The sequence below is a fragment of the Rana temporaria genome, chromosome 6, assembly GCF_905171775.1.
Source record: "Rana temporaria chromosome 6, aRanTem1.1, whole genome shotgun sequence".
NCBI lineage: Eukaryota > Metazoa > Chordata > Amphibia > Anura > Ranidae > Rana > Rana temporaria.
The window spans coordinates 155,178,364-155,196,396 of NC_053494.1; the positions used below are offsets into that span (position 1 = coordinate 155,178,364).

Here is an 18,033-nt window from a genome sequence, read left to right on the forward strand (position 1 = left end):
GGGCTTAAGTGCACTTGCAGGTACTCTTGCAGTGCACACACTATTTACCTTTAATAAATCAACTCCACTTTAACCTTTCCATTACAGTTCTGTATGGTGCAACTACCGTATTTATCGGCGTATACCGTGCACTTTTTTGCCCTGAAAATCAGGGCAAAATCGTGGGTGCGCGATATACGCTGATACCCAAAATAGTTAATATGCAAATACAGTGATACCTATTATAAATAAGGTGCCAAATGTGATATTAAACAGCGCTCAAAAAAATAGGTGAAAATGTAAATCAACAAATATAATATTGGTACAGTGACATAGTGAAAAATAAATAAATAATCCACCCTCTAAGTGAGTCAATATATAAGTGTCCAAAAATCCATGCAAAAATCGCATCAAAAAATACCAGGTTGGCAAATAAAGTCCATGAACTGTCTAAGTGAACAAAAAAATATATATAAATAGTTCATAAATGGAGAGCAAAGGAAAAGAAAAAATCCTTCCCGATCTTCAATAAGTGCTTTCACCACACCACAGTGACTGCGTGCTTCCACCACCCATCAGAAATGCAAACTCACCGCAACAAATGGCCTGACACTTTCGTGTTTAGGCACACAGGCTTGTTAACTGACCCCCTCAGTTTAGTTGATAGAACTCCTTCTTTTCATATAGAGTGGAGCATTCAGTTAAACAGATGGAGATCCGAAGCAAAAAGAAAACTCCAAGATAACAGCCATATGCAAATAAGAAAAAGAGAGCACAATAGTGTGATACTGTAACACAACTTTTAATAACACACTACAAATCTCCCAAAGAATGCACTCACAAAGGTAACTCTTGTTACAAGCAGTGTATAAATCCAAAAACTGACACGGTGTAAAACAAAAAATAAAAAATAAAGATATACTCCAGGTGAACTAGTGGTCACAGCGGACCAACGAATAGCCCAAGTGTTACTCACAGCCCTTGTGCAGGTGTACTGGAGCCGCTGCTTAGGTAATTGAGCTGGTGGCAGATTAGACCATTCCACGTTCAAGCTTAGAAAGTTAAGGTGTGCGTTTGTGACTTCAGTAATCACTCCCCGACATGTTTCATCGAAATGATTTCTTCATGGGGTTACTTACCAGCTGTCTAGTGCCGCTTTATATAGTTGCCAGGGTCCTCCCTCCCCCCTTGTGTTGATGCGTGCCTACTGATGTTTACAAGCTGCAGCTGAGTGGACTTACGTTCCTCCCAGCCATGCTAACATGCAGCTGATCCACTCATCCAATCAGAGCAGCATCATCGTCATGACGCTGTAGCTGGCATTCTTCCAACGTGGTGGAGGCCCTCAGTGGCGACGTCGGTGTATTACACCACATCCCACTGCCTAGTATCGAATGTAATGTCTAACCCCGATGGTTAAACTGGGGTATGACACTCAACCTGCCTGCAGTGTATTCCATAATGGAGGGATGAAAACCAAATATTGCTGACTGTCAGCTTTTCGGATGTCCCTATGACCACAAGTTACCTCTAGGTCTATGCATACAGGGCCAGATCCTCAGCCAGCGGTGCAAATTTAGTTTTTCCTAACTTATGTGATTTAAGTTACGTTGCCCTAAGTTGGTGTCGTAAGTGCCGTATCCACAGCGCATTTGCGTCTAAATGTGCGCCAGCGTAACTTAAATTCAGAGGCGTAAGGCGGGGTTTTTGCAAGTGGGAAGGAAGTGGGCGTGCTTCATTGTAATGAGCCGTGACCCCATGCAAATGAGGCGCCGGCCCTACTGCGCATGCGCGCACGAATCGGGACCTCACTGGGCATGTGCAGAACTTATCTCGGCGCAATCAGTGAGATAGGTAAAAGGCCAAGTGTACTTAGTTTGAGGATCGCCCTGTGTCTAAAAAGCACCACACACACACACTTCCCTTGCTAAAGTATATCCCATTGTTCCCCTTCCATGAGCAATTTGCTTCTGCTCTGTTTGTTTGTGTGTTGGTAAGTTGTGTTTGTGAGAAAAGTGTTTGAGGAGTTGGAGAGTCTAGTTGTTGTTTGTGTTTGAGAAGTGTATTTATTTAATTTGTTTGTTATTGTTTTTGCTGATTGTTTTTTGCTGATTGTTTTTTGGTGTTTGTTTTTTGGTGTTTGTTTTTTGGTGTTTGTTTTTTGTTTGTTTGTTGGTGCGTGTTTCTTTTTGAATTACTATTAGCTGTGTCCTTGTGTGTTTAGATTTTCTTGATTTTTTTGTGGTATAGATTTTTGTCAGGTTTTTGGGTGTGTATTGTCGATTGTTTGTCGGGTGTGTTTGTTGTTGCTGGGTGGTGTATGAGATGCCCCCTAAACGCAGGAAGCTTAATTTCACCCTGGGAGAGAAGCAAATTCTTGCTCGGGGCATTGTGAAATATGGGCGATTTCTGCATGGCCCTGAGAGCCAGAACACCACCCCGGCCAGGAGGAGGCAGCTTCTTAAAAAGATAACGGACCAGATCAATGCGGCGGGGGGGGGGGAGACTAGGACCCCCGCTGGCATACAGAAAAAAATAAACGATCTGAGAAGCGTCGTCCGGACTAAGATGGCAAGGATCGACGCCCATACCAGGGGCACTGGAGGAGGGGGACCCTGCCCAGTCAGACTGACGGAGGAGGAATGGGCAGTGGCCCAGTGTTTCCACCCACAGCAGGTGGTGGGCCTGCCTGGCTATACGTCAGATGTTCCTAGGAGGACAGGTATGTTTTTTGGTTTATTCTCTGTTGATTAGCATGTGTGGGTGGGGGAAGGGAAGATGTGCCAAGTGTGTGGTTCCTCAAACATGTGATTGTTTTGTGTCCTCCACAGATGGCCAGGAGGTTACACGCCAGGAGGTTACACGCCAGGAGGTTGGAGGCCAGGAGGTTCCACGCCAGGAGGTTGGAGGCCAGGAGGTTGGAGGCCAGGAGGTTGCAGGCCCATCGGGCCAGGCTGCAGCACCACCCCCAAGACAGGCAGATGATGAGTCCCAAGAAGGGCAGGATTCCCCAGGGGAGGGGATTGGCCAAACCTACACTCATGAGGAGGTTGAGGGGGAGGAGGTTGAGGTTGAGTGGGAGGAGGATGATGAGGGGGAGGAGGAGGAAAATATGCAGATTGGCCGGGAAGTCCTCCTGGCCACTGATATGATGACCTTTGAGTCTTCCCCTGAGACTACCCCTGAGGCTGGCACCAGTCAGGCCACCATCAGGGGTAGCCCCTCCCACTTCTCCCCCAACAGGCCTCCAGTCACCAGGGTCACTCTCTCCCCTCCTCCAGGCCCGCAAGACTCAGCGGCAGCCAGGGGGACAACCCAGGAGACCGTGGCTGTGGGCGAGCGTCTGTCGGCCAGTGTGGTGAAGGACAATGCCCGGCAGACCCGCATTCTTGGTAAAATTCTGGAAAAACTGACGCAGATGGAGCACAGCCATGGTGAAATGATGGAGGCACTCGGTGATGTGGCCACCAACTCAACGGCGGTCATAACATGTTTGAATGACATACAGACCGCCACAACGCGCGTGGCCCATGAGCTGAGTGCCCTGACCCAGGCTGTGCAGGACAATACAAGGTCTGGCCAGGCCAATGCGGCTGCCCTCACTGCCTGTCTCACTCGCATTGCAGGGGCCATGGAGGGCAGGCCAGCAGGGGCGGCTCCTCCTTCCCCAGCTCAACCCCCCCAGGAGGCTCCTCCTTCCCCAGCTCAACCCCCCCAGGAGGCTCCTCCTTCCCCAGCTCAACCCCCCCAGGAGGCTCCTCCTTCCCCAGCTCAACACCCCCCCAATGGACATCCTCCGCGACGGCGTGGCCGTGGCCGTGCCCCTGCCCGTGCTCGTGCCCCTGCCCGTGCCCCTGCCCAGCCAAGGCGTAGCAATCGCCGCCGCTAAAAAATTTGCTGGGATACTTGTTTTTTTTTGTTTATGCATTTTTTTTTTTTTTTAATTTGGTCTTCTGTACTTATGATTTGGTTTATGTGTGTGAATGATGTGTGAATGTGGGGGGGTGGCATTCCTAAGAAATTAAGGTTGTCACCCTCAGTTTTGGTGGAGAAGGGATCCCCAGGACCAGGGAGAAGTGCAATCCCAGGTTCCTGAATGGTGTATGAATGCACAGTGACATAATTGGAGCCGTGGCGTGGCGTTACTGCTCCCAAGTCCCAAGGGGGGGGGGGGGGGGACTTGGATCTAATCCAATTCGATGTGCATGTGATGTGTCTGTGCAAGGAACCACAGTGGTGTGCATTCATGCATTATCATTGTGACTTTATTGATGTGCATTTACAGTGAAAAAATACATACTTATTGTGACATTAATCATGTGCATTTACAGTGAAAAAAAAACATACTTATTGTGACATTAATCATGTACATTTACTGGGAAAAAATGCCTTCTGCAAGGCGTCTCCTAGCTGTTGTGCCCTCAGCAGACCGGGTAGAGTTGGTTGGGATAGTATTGCCTGGGTCAGGGGTCAGGTCATTACATAAGTCAATATGCAGTCCCCTTCTGAGGGCAAAGTTATGGAGTATGCAACATGCCCCAATTATTTGACACACAAAGTCAGGGGAATACAGCAGGGTACCCCCAGACTTATCCAGGCATCTGAAGCGGGACTTCAGAAGCCCAAAGGTCCGTTCAACCACTCCCCGGGTTCGTATGTGCGCCTGGTTGTAGCGTTGCTCTCCTGGGGTTTGGGGGTTCCTGAATGGGGTCATTAGATGAGGTCCCAAGGCATATCCAGAGTCACCTGTAAGGGAAAAGACAGGAGGATATTAGTCATGCATGTGCCCCTTGTGATGTCAGCATCATGGGGGGGACATACCTGACACACATGTCACTCACCAATCAGCCAGCTGTCTCCATACATGTTCTGGTCAAAATCTCTTGAGATCTGTGTCTGCCGGTAAATGTAACTATCATGGCAGGATCCAGGAAATTTAGCACAGACGTGCCAGATGAGGCCATGGGCATCGACGATGACTTGCACATTAATGGAATGCCAGCCTTTACGATTCCGGAACATGTGCTCAGTATCATGGGGTGGTTGTAGTGCCACATGGGTACAATCAATGGCCCCGATGGTGCGTGGAAATCTGGCAAGGTTGTAAAAGTCGGTCATTGACTTTAAACGCTGATCCTCCTGGGTGGGTTTCTGAAACTGATTTCCCATGCGCAGCAGGATTGCAGGGACCACTTGGTGCACACACCTGCTGATGGAGGATTGTGCCATCCCAGCCACGCCTCCACTTGTGCGTTGGAATGAGCCAGTGGCCAGAAAATGCAAAGTGGCCAGTACTTTGGTGAGTGGCTGCAGGGCATGGGAGCGTTGGGTTGGGCTGGTAATATCATCCTGAAGTATTGATGTTAATTCCAGGATGGCCTCACTGGTAAATCTGTAGGTGCGGTAAACTTCACAAGCAGGCATGCCAAACAAATCTTGCCGTGGGCGGTAGACCCTCTCCTGTGCCCTCATCCTCCTCCTCTGTGCCCTCCTCCTTCTTTGTGTCTCTATATCAACTAATGCAGCTAGTATCATTGCTGGTCCTGGCATTTTGGCAGAGAGATTTCAGTCCTGAACGTTTGTGTGCTGAGCTCTTCCTGAATGGTGTTGCTTCAGCAGACATTCAGACGGCATGTGTAAAATTAGGGCTGCTTTTATAATGTGTAAAATCCCACCAAAAAACTAACAGGTGCGCACAGGGCGTAATCTATGGCGCACACACTTAATTCTGTGGATCGCCCTATCTCCCTCATTTGCATCTTTGCCTATCAAATAAAGCGGCGTGCCTAGCGTAATTTGCGCACGAGAATGCGCCAGCGTAATATTTTTAGGTAGGACGGAAAAGCCCGAATTTCAGGCGCTTCTCGTTTTGAGGATCGGGCGCAAAGATACACGCCGTGTAAATTTAGAAAAATCGAGTTAAGTCGGCGTATCTCTTTTGTGGATCTGGCCCACAGAGTATAGCAGTATAAATTCAGAAACACAGAGTACATTGGCTCTCATTATTTAAGCACAAGAGCCAGCCAATTAATGGTGTGTATAGTTATGAATGACATGTATACATATATAAAATATATATTATATAGCACTCTAAAATCTACAAACACATCTCTAGACAATAAGTGTATATACAAAATATAAATGATATTTTAAAAATTGTATATAAAAGAGTTGCAGATATTGTTATCCATATTAAAAATGCATAAAAATATTAGTTAAAAGATATTAATAGGAATAAACAATATATATAAAATACATATATTTTTAAAAATGTTAAAATTATTTAAAAACATTATATTAAAATGAATACTGGAAAAAGATAATAAACTGGGCCATGAGCTGTAAATGACATGTGTATAAATATACGTTAGTAAAACAAATAAATGCTCTGGTTTAGACGTAAGTGGGTGTACTACATCATCCCCATATGCATGCACTCATCAAAACTCTGGTCATGACGGGTAGCCCAGTTGTTTGGCCCCCTTATATAAACATAGCTCATGATCATCCTATATATGTAAAAACGCATGTCTCAAATCTATTGCTCATAATTTAGGCATTGCTAATGAAGCAATTCACATCCAGTTCTATGTTTAGTCCCCTCGGAAAATGGCTTTTTAACAGGAAGATCCATTGAGTTTCGCGCTGCGACAGGTCTTTCACCCTATTTGAGCCTCTCCATGAAGGGTACACACAGTCAATACCGCAGAACTGAGCTAACGAGGGGTCTTGGTTATGTTTTTCTTTAAAGTGGACTGACACACTATGATACTCGAAGCCTTTCTTAATATTCGCAAGGTGTTCAGCCACTCGAATCCGCAATAACCGCTTGGTTCTCCCTACATAAAGTAGCCCACAGGGGCACCAGATCAGGTATACTACGTAAGAAGAGTTACACGTAATAAATTCTTTAATAGAAAAACTCTTCCCATCACTACTCATGACCTGTTGTTTACCCCTGTTACTTGTTCGTACAGTTCTACAGCAGATGCATTTCCTACAGGAGAAAAATCCTTTAAGATCTATTCTAAGGGCCTGTTGGTCTGGGGGATCTAAAATCTTACGAACCACCTTATCACCGAAATTAGGAGCCCTCCTGTAGATGAATCGTGGTTGACTCGGAAGAATTTCGGCAAGGTGTCTGTCCTTACCCAAGATGTGCCAGTGATTTTTAAAAATGGCCTCTACCTCCCTATATTGGGCATGAAACCCAGACAGGAATCCGCATTGGTGTTGATTATTGTTTGGCTCTTCTGCCTTCTTCTCCAAGCATTTATCTCTAGGGATAACAGCAATGTCTTCAATCATAGTATTCAAAGCTGGCTCATCATATCCCTTTTGAACAAATTTATTCTTGAGTATTTGTGCTTGTGAGAGATAGTCAGTGACATCTGAGCAGTTGCGTCGAACTCTTAAAAATTGCCCCTTAGGGATATTTTTAATCCACGCTGGATGGTGTCCACTATTAATGGACAGGTAACTGTTCCGATCAGTGGTTTTAAAATACACTTTAGTCTTTAATTTATTTCCTTCTCTTTGAATAGTCACATCCAAGAAATTGACAGTATTTCCACTGATCGTGTATTCCAGTTTAATATTATTGGAATTATTATTGAGTTCTCCCAGGAACTGGAGTGCTTCTTGTTGTGATCCTTCCCATATAAATAAAATATCGTCTATAAACCTCCGATAAAATAATAATTGGGGTCTCCGTTTATGAAAAACATGCCTGTCCTCCCACTCAGCCATAAACAGGTTGGCGAGGCTGGGGGCAAACTTAGCCCCCATAGCCACGCCAACCTGCTGGGAAAAGAAAGAGCCATCGAACCAGAAGTAGTTATGGGACATGCAGAATTCTAATACATGTCCCATAAATCTCTTCTGAATGTGCGATAAATCATCCCTCCTGCTAAGAGCCCAGTTCAATGCCAGTGCGGCATCATCATGCTGAATGATAGTATAAAGTGACGCCACATCGGCTGTCACCAAAAAGATGTCTATATCAGCCTTGATGCTCACTTTGTCCAGGGACTGTAGCAGGTCAGTGGTATCTTTCAGATATGCCTTGGTGGTCCGCACACTCAATTGAAGAAACCTATCGAGATATTCTCCCAGTCTGGCTGTAACTGATCCAATCCCGTTGACTATTGGACGAGCAGGTGGAATGGTTTCATTCTTATGGATCTTCGGCAAAGTATAGATCACCGGTATCCTGCACGCTGAAGGAGCTAAGTATTTTTTCTCTTTAAGACTTAAAGCTCCAATGTGATATCCCCAATCTACCAACGCATCAAGTTGTACCTTAAAAGGTTCAGTAGGATCTGATGGTAGTTTATTATATGTGGAGGTATCGCTCAACATATGGGATAATTGGGTACAGTAGAACTCCTTGTCCAGGACTACCACCCCTCCCCCTTTATCCGCTGGTCGGATCACAATATCCTTCTTATCCTCCAAAGATTCAATACCCTCTTTGTAACGGGGGTTAACCCCTTTTTTCAGAGGTAATTCCTCAATATCTTTGAGTACCAACTGTTTGAAGACCTCAATAAAATGATTATTGGAAATCTGGGGATTGAATAATGATTTATTCTTAAGTCCACTATCTACTTTCGTTGTCACAATGGTACTATTCATAGAAGACGTTACAGGGTGGCTCAAGAAATATTTCTTTAAATTAAGAGTCCTGATGAATTTCTGTGTGTCCATGTACACATCGAATTTGTTCATCGTTTTTCTAGGGGCACATTTTAAACCCGTATTGAGGACATTGAGCTCTTTCGGGCTCAACGCTACCTTACTCAGGTTAAATATTCCTATGCTTCCACTTCCCTCATTCGTTTTCTGGGATTGTTTCCTTCGCCCTGCCCTGCATCCCCGTCTTCTCTTTGATAGATTTCTGGTCCTCTTTGTGGAAATTTCGGAGTAGCATGCTTGTCTCCTCCCTTGTTGTTCCTGGTCTGTGGGTACCTCTTCGGCGTCCCGCCTCTCCCTCCCCTCCCCCGATGCCCTAAAAAATACTGTCAATTTCTTGGATGTGACTATTCAAAGAGAAGGAAATAAATTAAAGACTAAAGTGTATTTTAAAACCACTGATCGGAACAGTTACCTGTCCATTAATAGTGGACACCATCCAGCGTGGATTAAAAATATCCCTAAGGGGCAATTTTTAAGAGTTCGACGCAACTGCTCAGATGTCACTGACTATCTCTCACAAGCACAAATACTCAAGAATAAATTTGTTCAAAAGGGATATGATGAGCCAGCTTTGAATACTATGATTGAAGACATTGCTGTTATCCCTAGAGATAAATGCTTGGAGAAGAAGGCAGAAGAGCCAAACAATAATCAACACCAATGCGGATTCCTGTCTGGGTTTCATGCCCAATATAGGGAGGTAGAGGCCATTTTTAAAAATCACTGGCACATCTTGGGTAAGGACAGACACCTTGCCGAAATTCTTCCGAGTCAACCACGATTCATCTACAGGAGGGCTCCTAATTTCGGTGATAAGGTGGTTCGTAAGATTTTAGATCCCCCAGACCAACAGGCCCTTAGAATAGATCTTAAAGGATTTTTCTCCTGTAGGAAATGCATCTGCTGTAGAACTGTACGAACAAGTAACAGGGGTAAACAACAGGTCATGAGTAGTGATGGGAAGAGTTTTTCTATTAAAGAATTTATTACGTGTAACTCTTCTTACGTAGTATACCTGATCTGGTGCCCCTGTGGGCTACTTTATGTAGGGAGAACCAAGCGGTTATTGCGGATTCGAGTGGCTGAACACCTTGCGAATATTAAGAAAGGCTTCGAGTATCATAGTGTGTCAGTCCACTTTAAAGAAAAACATAACCAAGACCCCTCGTTAGCTCAGTTCTGCGGTATTGACTGTGTGTACCCTTCGTGGAGAGGCTCAAATAGGGTGAGAGACCTGTCGCAGCGCGAAACTCAATGGATCTTCCTGTTAAAAAGCCATTTTCCGAGGGGACTAAACATAGAACTGGATGTGAATTGCTTCATTAGCAATGCCTAAATTATGAGCAATAGATTTGAGCCTTCCTTTTTTACATATATAGGATGATCATGAGCTATGTTTATATAAGGGGGCCAAACAACTGGGCTACCCGTCATGACCAGAGTTTTGATGAGTGCATGCATATGGGGATGATGTAGTACACCCACTTACGTCTAAACCAGAGCATTTATTTGTTTTACTAACGTATATTTATACACATGTCATTTACAGCTCATGGCCCAGTTTATTATCTTTTTCCAGTATTCATTTTAATATAATGTTTTTAAATAATTTTAACATTTTTAAAAATATATGTATTTTATATATATTGTTTATTCCTATTAATATCTTTTAACTAATATTTTTATGCATTTTTAATATGGATAACAATATCTGCAACTCTTTTATATACAATTTTTAAAATATCATTTATATTTTGTATATACACTTATTGTCTAGAGATGTGTTTGTAGATTTTAGAGTGCTATATAATATATATTTTATATATGTATACATGTCATTCATAACTATACACACCATTAATTGGCTGGCTCTTGTGCTTAAATAATGAGAGCCAATGTACTCTGTGTTTCTGAATTTATACTGCTATACTCTGTATGCATAGACCTAGAGGTAACTTGTGGTCATAGGGACATCCGAAAAGCTGACAGTCAGCAATATTTGGTTTTCATCCCTCCATTATGGAATACACTGCAGGCAGGTTGCGTGTCATACCCCAGTTTAACCATTGGGGTTAGACATTACATTCGATACTAGGCAGTGGGATGTGGTGTAATACACCGACGTCGCCACTGAGGGCCTCCACCACGTTGGAAGAATGCCAGCTACAGCGTCATGACGATGATGCTGCTCTGATTGGATGAGTGGATCAGCTGCATGTTAGCATGGCTGGGAGGAACGTAAGTCCACTCAGCTGCAGCTTGTAAACATCAGTAGGCACGCATCAACACAAGGGGGGAGGGAGGACCCTGGCAACTATATAAAGCGGCACTAGACAGCTGGTAAGTAACCCCATGAAGAAATCATTTCGATGAAACATGTCGGGGAGTGATTACTGAAGTCACAACCGCACACCTTAACTTTCTAAGCTTGAACGTGGAATGGTCTAATCTGCCACCAGCTCAATTACCTAAGCAGCGGCTCCAGTACACCTGCACAAGGGCTGTGAGTAACACTTGGGTTATTCGTTGGTCCGCTGTGACCACTAGTTCACCTAGAGGATATCTTTATTTTTTATTTTTTGTTTTACACCGTGTCAGTTTTTGGATTTATACACTGCTTGTAACAAGAGTTACCTTTGTGAGTGCATTCTTTGGGAGATTTGTAGTGTGTTATTAAAAGTTGTGTTACAGTATCACACTATTGTGCTCTCTTTTTCTTATTTGCATATGGCTGTTATCTTGGAGTTTTCTTTTTGCTTCGGATCTCCATCTGTTTAACTGAATGCTCCACTCTATATGAAAAGAAGGAGTTCTATCAACTAAACTGAGGGGGTCAGTTAACAAGCCTGTGTGCCTAAACACGAAAGTGTCAGGCCATTTGTTGCGGTGAGTTTGCATTTCTGATGGGTGGTGGAAGCACGCAGTCACTGTGGTGTGGTGAAAGCACTTATTGAAGATCGGGAAGGATTTTTTCTTTTCCTTTGCTCTCCATTTATGAACTATTTATATATATTTTTTTGTTCACTTAGACAGTTCATGGACTTTATTTGCCAACCTGGTATTTTTTGATGCGATTTTTGCACGGATTTTTGGACACTTATATATTGACTCACTTAGAGGGTGGATTATTTATTTATTTTTCACTATGTCACTGTACCAATATTATATTTGTTGATTTACATTTTCACCTATTTTTTTGAGCGCTGTTTAATATCACATTTGGCACCTTATTTATAATAGGTATCACTGTATTTGCATATTAACTATTTTGGATTCTATAATTTTTAAAGCAGCAGCTCTTGCATATTTATTAATTTATTCATTTATTTTATAAATATCACTAGTGTTCACATTTATTCTCCAGCTACGCGCAGTGAGGGTGGCTCACATTAGACGGCCCTTATCTCCACCCCCTTTTTTCTATTTTTATACACTGATACCCGCTTTCCCGCGCCGAGTTTGAATACTGCGCCGGCATATACCGAGCGCAGTACACTCGTGTATAGTCGGGCAGTCTCGGCTCCTCTCGCACTGACGTCCTGGACGTCAGCGCGAGAGTAGCCGAGCCTGCCCGAGTGTACTGTGCTCGGTATATGCCGGCGCAGTATTCAAACTCGGCGCGGGAAAGCAGGAAACGAGCGGGGAGGATGATGCAGAAGGACGCCGGACCCGACAAAGAGGATACCTGAAGCCGCAGACGGACGCCGGACCCGACGAGGCCGCCGATGGACGCCGCGCAAGACACCAAACTGTAAGTACAAAAATCTTTTTTTCACAGGAATTTCGGCGCAAATTTAGGGGTGCGCGCTATACGCGGGAGCGCGCTATACCCCAATAAATACGGTATATTTCTCTGTATCTTACTAAATCTAAAGTAGTTAGATAACATATGTGGTCTTAAAATTCAGTATAATCACAGAAAATAAATGACAGGACCCATTTGTATAGGTAACTGCTCTATGGAGCTGTCCACCCATATGAACGCTACGGCCTTGTACACACAGTCGGACTTTTGACCGTGCAAAAGTCCGCCATGAGTCCGTCGGAGGTTTGACGGAAAGAAAGAGAATAGGTTCTCTATCTAAGGTCCGTCTGACTTCCGGGAAAAAAAAGTCAGATGGAGGCCACACACGGCCGGACATTCCTAGAAAAAAAGCCTGTCTGACTTTTTATCTCCGAAAATCCGGCCGTGTATACGAGGCATACCAAAGCAAGAAAGGTCACTCGCCAAAAAAAAAAACGAGCAATTTACATTGCTTGGTGAAACATGATGGCAGTTAGTTTATGTTACTGCTGATAAACTCACATGCAAGAAGAATATACACAATGGAGAAGGGATTAGATGGAGCTTTAGCTGTACTCTGTAGAAGGGTGAACTTGCATTTTCAGTAGGGGACTGCATAAAATTAGAAAACCCCTTTAGACTAATGAACTCTGTTCAGATGAGTGAAGATGATTGAATTGCTGAAATAATGAATTGTTTAGTATAGGAAGAGTTCATTGTGTCACATTTTTACTTATCAAAATAAGGAAATCCTGACTGTGTTTATCTTTACCCAGTATCAACTGCTGTTATGCCCCTGTTTTTGACCCTGCCTGATAAGCATTTTAGTTCTCTGAATCTGGGGCATTTCATTTTTGACTTTGACCTCTCATATTCTTCTCATCCTTTACTATTAAAAACAGGATATATTAAACCCCATCCGAATTAGACTCAAATTTCATCTAAATTTGATGCTTTCAGTGACTCAAGAATGGATAGAGCCTCTACATGCAGGAGTCCTGTCTTAAACCCTATACTTCTAAAGGCCAGAACTCCACCTTGAACATTACACCAAGCTTCTTATATGCCAAGGCTTCCAGCCATCTCACAGTTGTCATTCATAACCATACACATGTAACATGTTTTAAATTATCATTTAATTTATGCTGCGTTTCTTGCAGTGTCAGTGCATTTGGATATCGCAGCTTTCATTCCTGAACAATGAGTCGTAGGGGCCCCCCTGACAAAGCCTAAAGGCTCCTCTAACAGTTTGCATGCAGGTAACATATATAATAAGTTACATGGCACTCTTTAATTATATATATTGAAAGTCCAAAAAACTGACAACACAGCTAATGTGAGCTCCCTCATTTATAGTGAGGGGGCTGGGTTGTCCACCACTTCAGATCATTGGCCGTTGTTGACTAGGAGCAAAGGCATAAGGGCTCATGCCCACAACTGTTATTAAAGGCAATTTTTTTTTAGTTTTGGATAGAGTAGAGAGGGATTTGAACACCTGTTAGTATTTCATTGCTGTCTGTGCCCCCATTAGGAGAATACACCCTCTTTATTTTGTCCTGTTTACTGTTATCATCAATAAGAAAAATAAAATAAAATCCAGAATTTTGGGCTCACACCAGAACATAGAGGGGAAATCTTCCAATGGTGACATTAGTTCTGCTGATCCTGGTGACACCCCGGGATTCTCTCACTTTGGAAGCATTTCCCCTTATTCCTGTTTTGGCTATGGGACAGTGAAGGGAAATCACATGTGGGACACACATGGAAAAAAAAGCTGAGAGGGGTTATAACCCTTCCTTACTTTATCCCAAAAAAATGACTTTAGTTATACTTTAAAGGGGACCTTCACCCTCCTGAGGATGATCCCGCCTTTTCACCTCTACTGGAATAGGGTATAATTTTTTTTCCTTTTGTCTAGGTATTTTTTTATGTTAAGTATGCCCTGCCTCCCTATGCACGTCACTTGCCACAGGCGAATGACACACACACACACACTGCCCGCTGTGCCTCCCGGTTTATGTACATGACATATCCCAGGAGGCATAGACTTCAATTCAAGAACAGGAGGAGGGTCAGTCCTAACGGCGCATCATCAAGTTCCCGCCCACTAAAACCAGAAAAGCAGACAAGCCTCTAAACAACATCAGAGAAAACAAGACGGCATGGCTGTGGCTGGGTAAAGGCTGGATCTACTGGATGAGTGAGTATCTGAAATGTCCAGATACCACCATCAGGTAAGCGAGACAAAAAAAATTGGGTGGTCAGTCAGAGTTCCTTTTACAATACTCATTCAAACACAGAATCTTGCTGTGTGAAGCTGGCAGAAGGATCCAGTGTATGAAAAATTATTGTAATAGCGTATTGTAAAGTAAGCACAATTACATGGATACAACGGTTAGAAGCATATGTGTTTAAACACAATAATTTACTCCAAGCATTAGAATGTATGTAGGCTTGTACTGTACGTGTGTAAAAAAAATCACAAACTTTTCTTCCATTACCACAGGACTATGACGTTTCAGTTTTATGCCTCTGAAAGTTGCTCTAGTAAACTGAGCTAGATGACCCCATGTGCACATATTGGATTTAATGGAGCTGCATTCACATCTGAAAACATCCAAATTCAATATTTTTGTCTTCTGTGTCAAGAGGTCTAAAGTAGTGCTTTATTTGGTATTCCAAAGCTCAGGCGCACAATATCAGCCAAAAGTTCTGGATTTGCCCTGAATTGGAATCCTAGAGATCCACCACAAACCAAAACATTGAAAGAACACAATCTATGGTTTGATTCTTACCACATTTCGTAACACATTTTCTTCCCCGTCTTTCCTCTGCAAAATTGGCAGAAGTGGTTTGAGCTCATCTGTATTCCTTTTATTAACAATGTGTCTTCCAAGATAGTATCGGGATTCCATATGTATTGGAGTCAGGATGTCTCTTACATCTCTCTACAAAAAGAAAATAATAATAAAAAATATAGCACATACATTTCAAAAATCAATGCACAGAAAGAAAACAAAGGTCAAATTATTAGAAATAATATAATGAAATGGGACATTCTTTACTAGAACAAGCACAGAATCACAACGTGATTTCTCTCCAGCCTGACTAGCATACACACGTTCATGCAAAAAAACGTCCGACCAAAGCGTGGTGACGTACAACACGTACGACGGGACTATAAAGGGGAAGTTCCTTTCAAATGGCGCAACCCTTTGGGCTGCTTTTAGGCTGCATACTTGATTCTGAGCATGCATGAAACACGACGAGAAAAGAGAGCTGGTTTCAATTTTTTTGCAGGCAGTTTTTACGTTGAGAAAACTTCTAGGGAGCACACGACTGGTTTTCTCAACCAATATAAAAAATGGCAGTTTTCTCATTGTGAAAACCGGTCGTGTGTACGAGGCATCATAGTTACACAGCCTATCGCAATAAAAATGAAAGCCTGCCATGTTTTGCTGTTGTCATTCTGAAATCACCAGTTTCCAGGCTGGTATAACTCACTGGTTTCAATACTCTAAATCAGGGGTCTCCAAAAATTCTAAACAAAGGGCCGGTTTATTGTCCTTTGGACTCTTGGAGGGCCGGACTTTGGCCAGCGGGGGTTGGAAATGTTCCTGGCATCAGTGGAACTAAACATATGGTATTAGGGGGAGAAATAGTGCCCCATCCTTGGTATCATAGGGAGGAATAGTGCCCCATTAGTGGTGTCAGTGGGAGAAATGGTGCTCCACTGTCGGTGTCAGATGTCAGAATAGTGTCTCGTATCAGTGGGAGGGATACTGTCCCAAGGGCCAGGTAAAGGCAAGCAAAGGGCCGCATCCGGCTCTCGGGCCGCAGTTTGGAGACCCCTGCTCTAAATAATACAGAAGTATTTTAATAAGTCAAAACTAGAAGTTCTTATTAGCATTGTTTGATCCAGGTGAGTTAAGCATGAAAGCCAGCATGAAATCCAAATGAGCATTTTTCTATAAAGCTATCTGACATTTTTGTTTTGTTGCTGATCAGATGTTTTAAGGCTACAATACTAATCTTATTATGCATGTTTTTTTTAAAAAACACAAAAGCTTCCATGTAAGGATTATTATCATTATTTTTATTATAATGATCAATAAATACTTAAAAAAAATATTTATTTTTTTCTCAATACCTGCACCTGGCTCACACTTGTAATTAAAAATTTACTTACTTACTAAAACCAGCCATCTACTGTAAAGTCAAGCCTAAATAGCTGTGCTATGGGGCCCCTTTTAGCATGGTCATAAAATTTTTCTTACTGCAGGAACAATCAAGTTTGGACTCTGGCAAAGCCATATTTTACTCTCAAATATACCACACTCTTCACCCATGGCACCAGTCCCGCACACTCTACCTAATACTATGCCACAGGGATGAGAGTTTAGACCCATCCACTTGGGTCACTATCCTTTTTAGAATATAAAGAGTGGTTCAACTCTAGTGGGAAGAGGTGGAGATTGCCAACATCCCTAATAATACATAAAAAAATACAAGAGGAAACCCTCCACCCAATTGAGTATGCAAAAACAGTAAATTTATCAAGAAAATATATTTATTACAAAATCATTAAAACAACATCAATATGGAATGGTCCTTAGAAAAAGACTGCATATTCCAATTGACATAACAAGGTAAAAAAACATAAAACAACCACTAATTACAACACTCTTGTATAGTATACATAGTGAAGCTCAAAGTGAAGTGAGCTTCACTATGTATACTATACACGAGTGTTGTAATTAGTGGTTGTTTTATGTTTTTTTATCTTGTCAATTGGAATATGCAGTCTTTTTCTAAGGACCATTCCATATTGATGTTGTAATACATATATTTTCTTGATAAATTTAATCTTTTTGCATACTCAATTGGGTGGAGTTATTGCCTTCAAAGTCCCACCAGAGGGTTTCTCTTGTATTTTTTTATATCCTTTTTAGAACCACAATAATTCTGCAATGTCTAGTAGATTTTAGATCTCCTGTGGAGTAAGTGAAAACTTAAATAAATAAATAACTATATATATATATATATATATATATATATATATATATATATATATATATATATATATATATATATATATATATATCTTTTGCCATGCAGGTCTATAAATAGAAACACTTAAAACAAAACTGCTTATTTTAAGATTTTTCTTCCACCATAGTCATTCCTTAGCGCAAAGTGTGTGTTTGACCACATGTTCAGGTAATTGAATTTGAAGTGTCTAGCTGTGATTGTGTGAGCATTATTCCATCAAATACATTTTCTATTAATTATTCTGTTTTTCAATTTAATGAAATGTGACTATATTCCAGAAAATAAAGGAAACGTGCAAAAGTCATACACAGTGCATTTAAAACATATGATTTTCAGCCGTAAATTCATTGATGTGAAAACAATATGTACCATATGAATATTTACTGTTTTAAAAAAACAGAATGTGTTGTAATTCATTTTATAATTAAAGACCCCTTCAGCCTTATTAAATAAAACTAGGAGAAGAATTAACATTTATTTAACAGTTTGATAACTCTTTGTATGCCAGTGTATTCCAGCAT

At 42.2% G+C, this 18,033-nt stretch overlaps 1 protein-coding gene across 1 annotated transcript in view; it reads right to left on the reverse strand.

The window, feature by feature from the left end:
* The window catches only part of ITGA4 (integrin subunit alpha 4), a 204,179-nt gene that overhangs the window by 43,782 nt on the left and 142,364 nt on the right, over positions 1–18,033 (reverse strand). Inside the window, exon 16 of the mRNA XM_040357643.1 lies at positions 15,256–15,408. Within this exon, the coding sequence (XP_040213577.1) occupies positions 15,256–15,408 (153 nt within the window). The remainder of the gene's footprint in view (positions 1–15,255; positions 15,409–18,033) is intronic.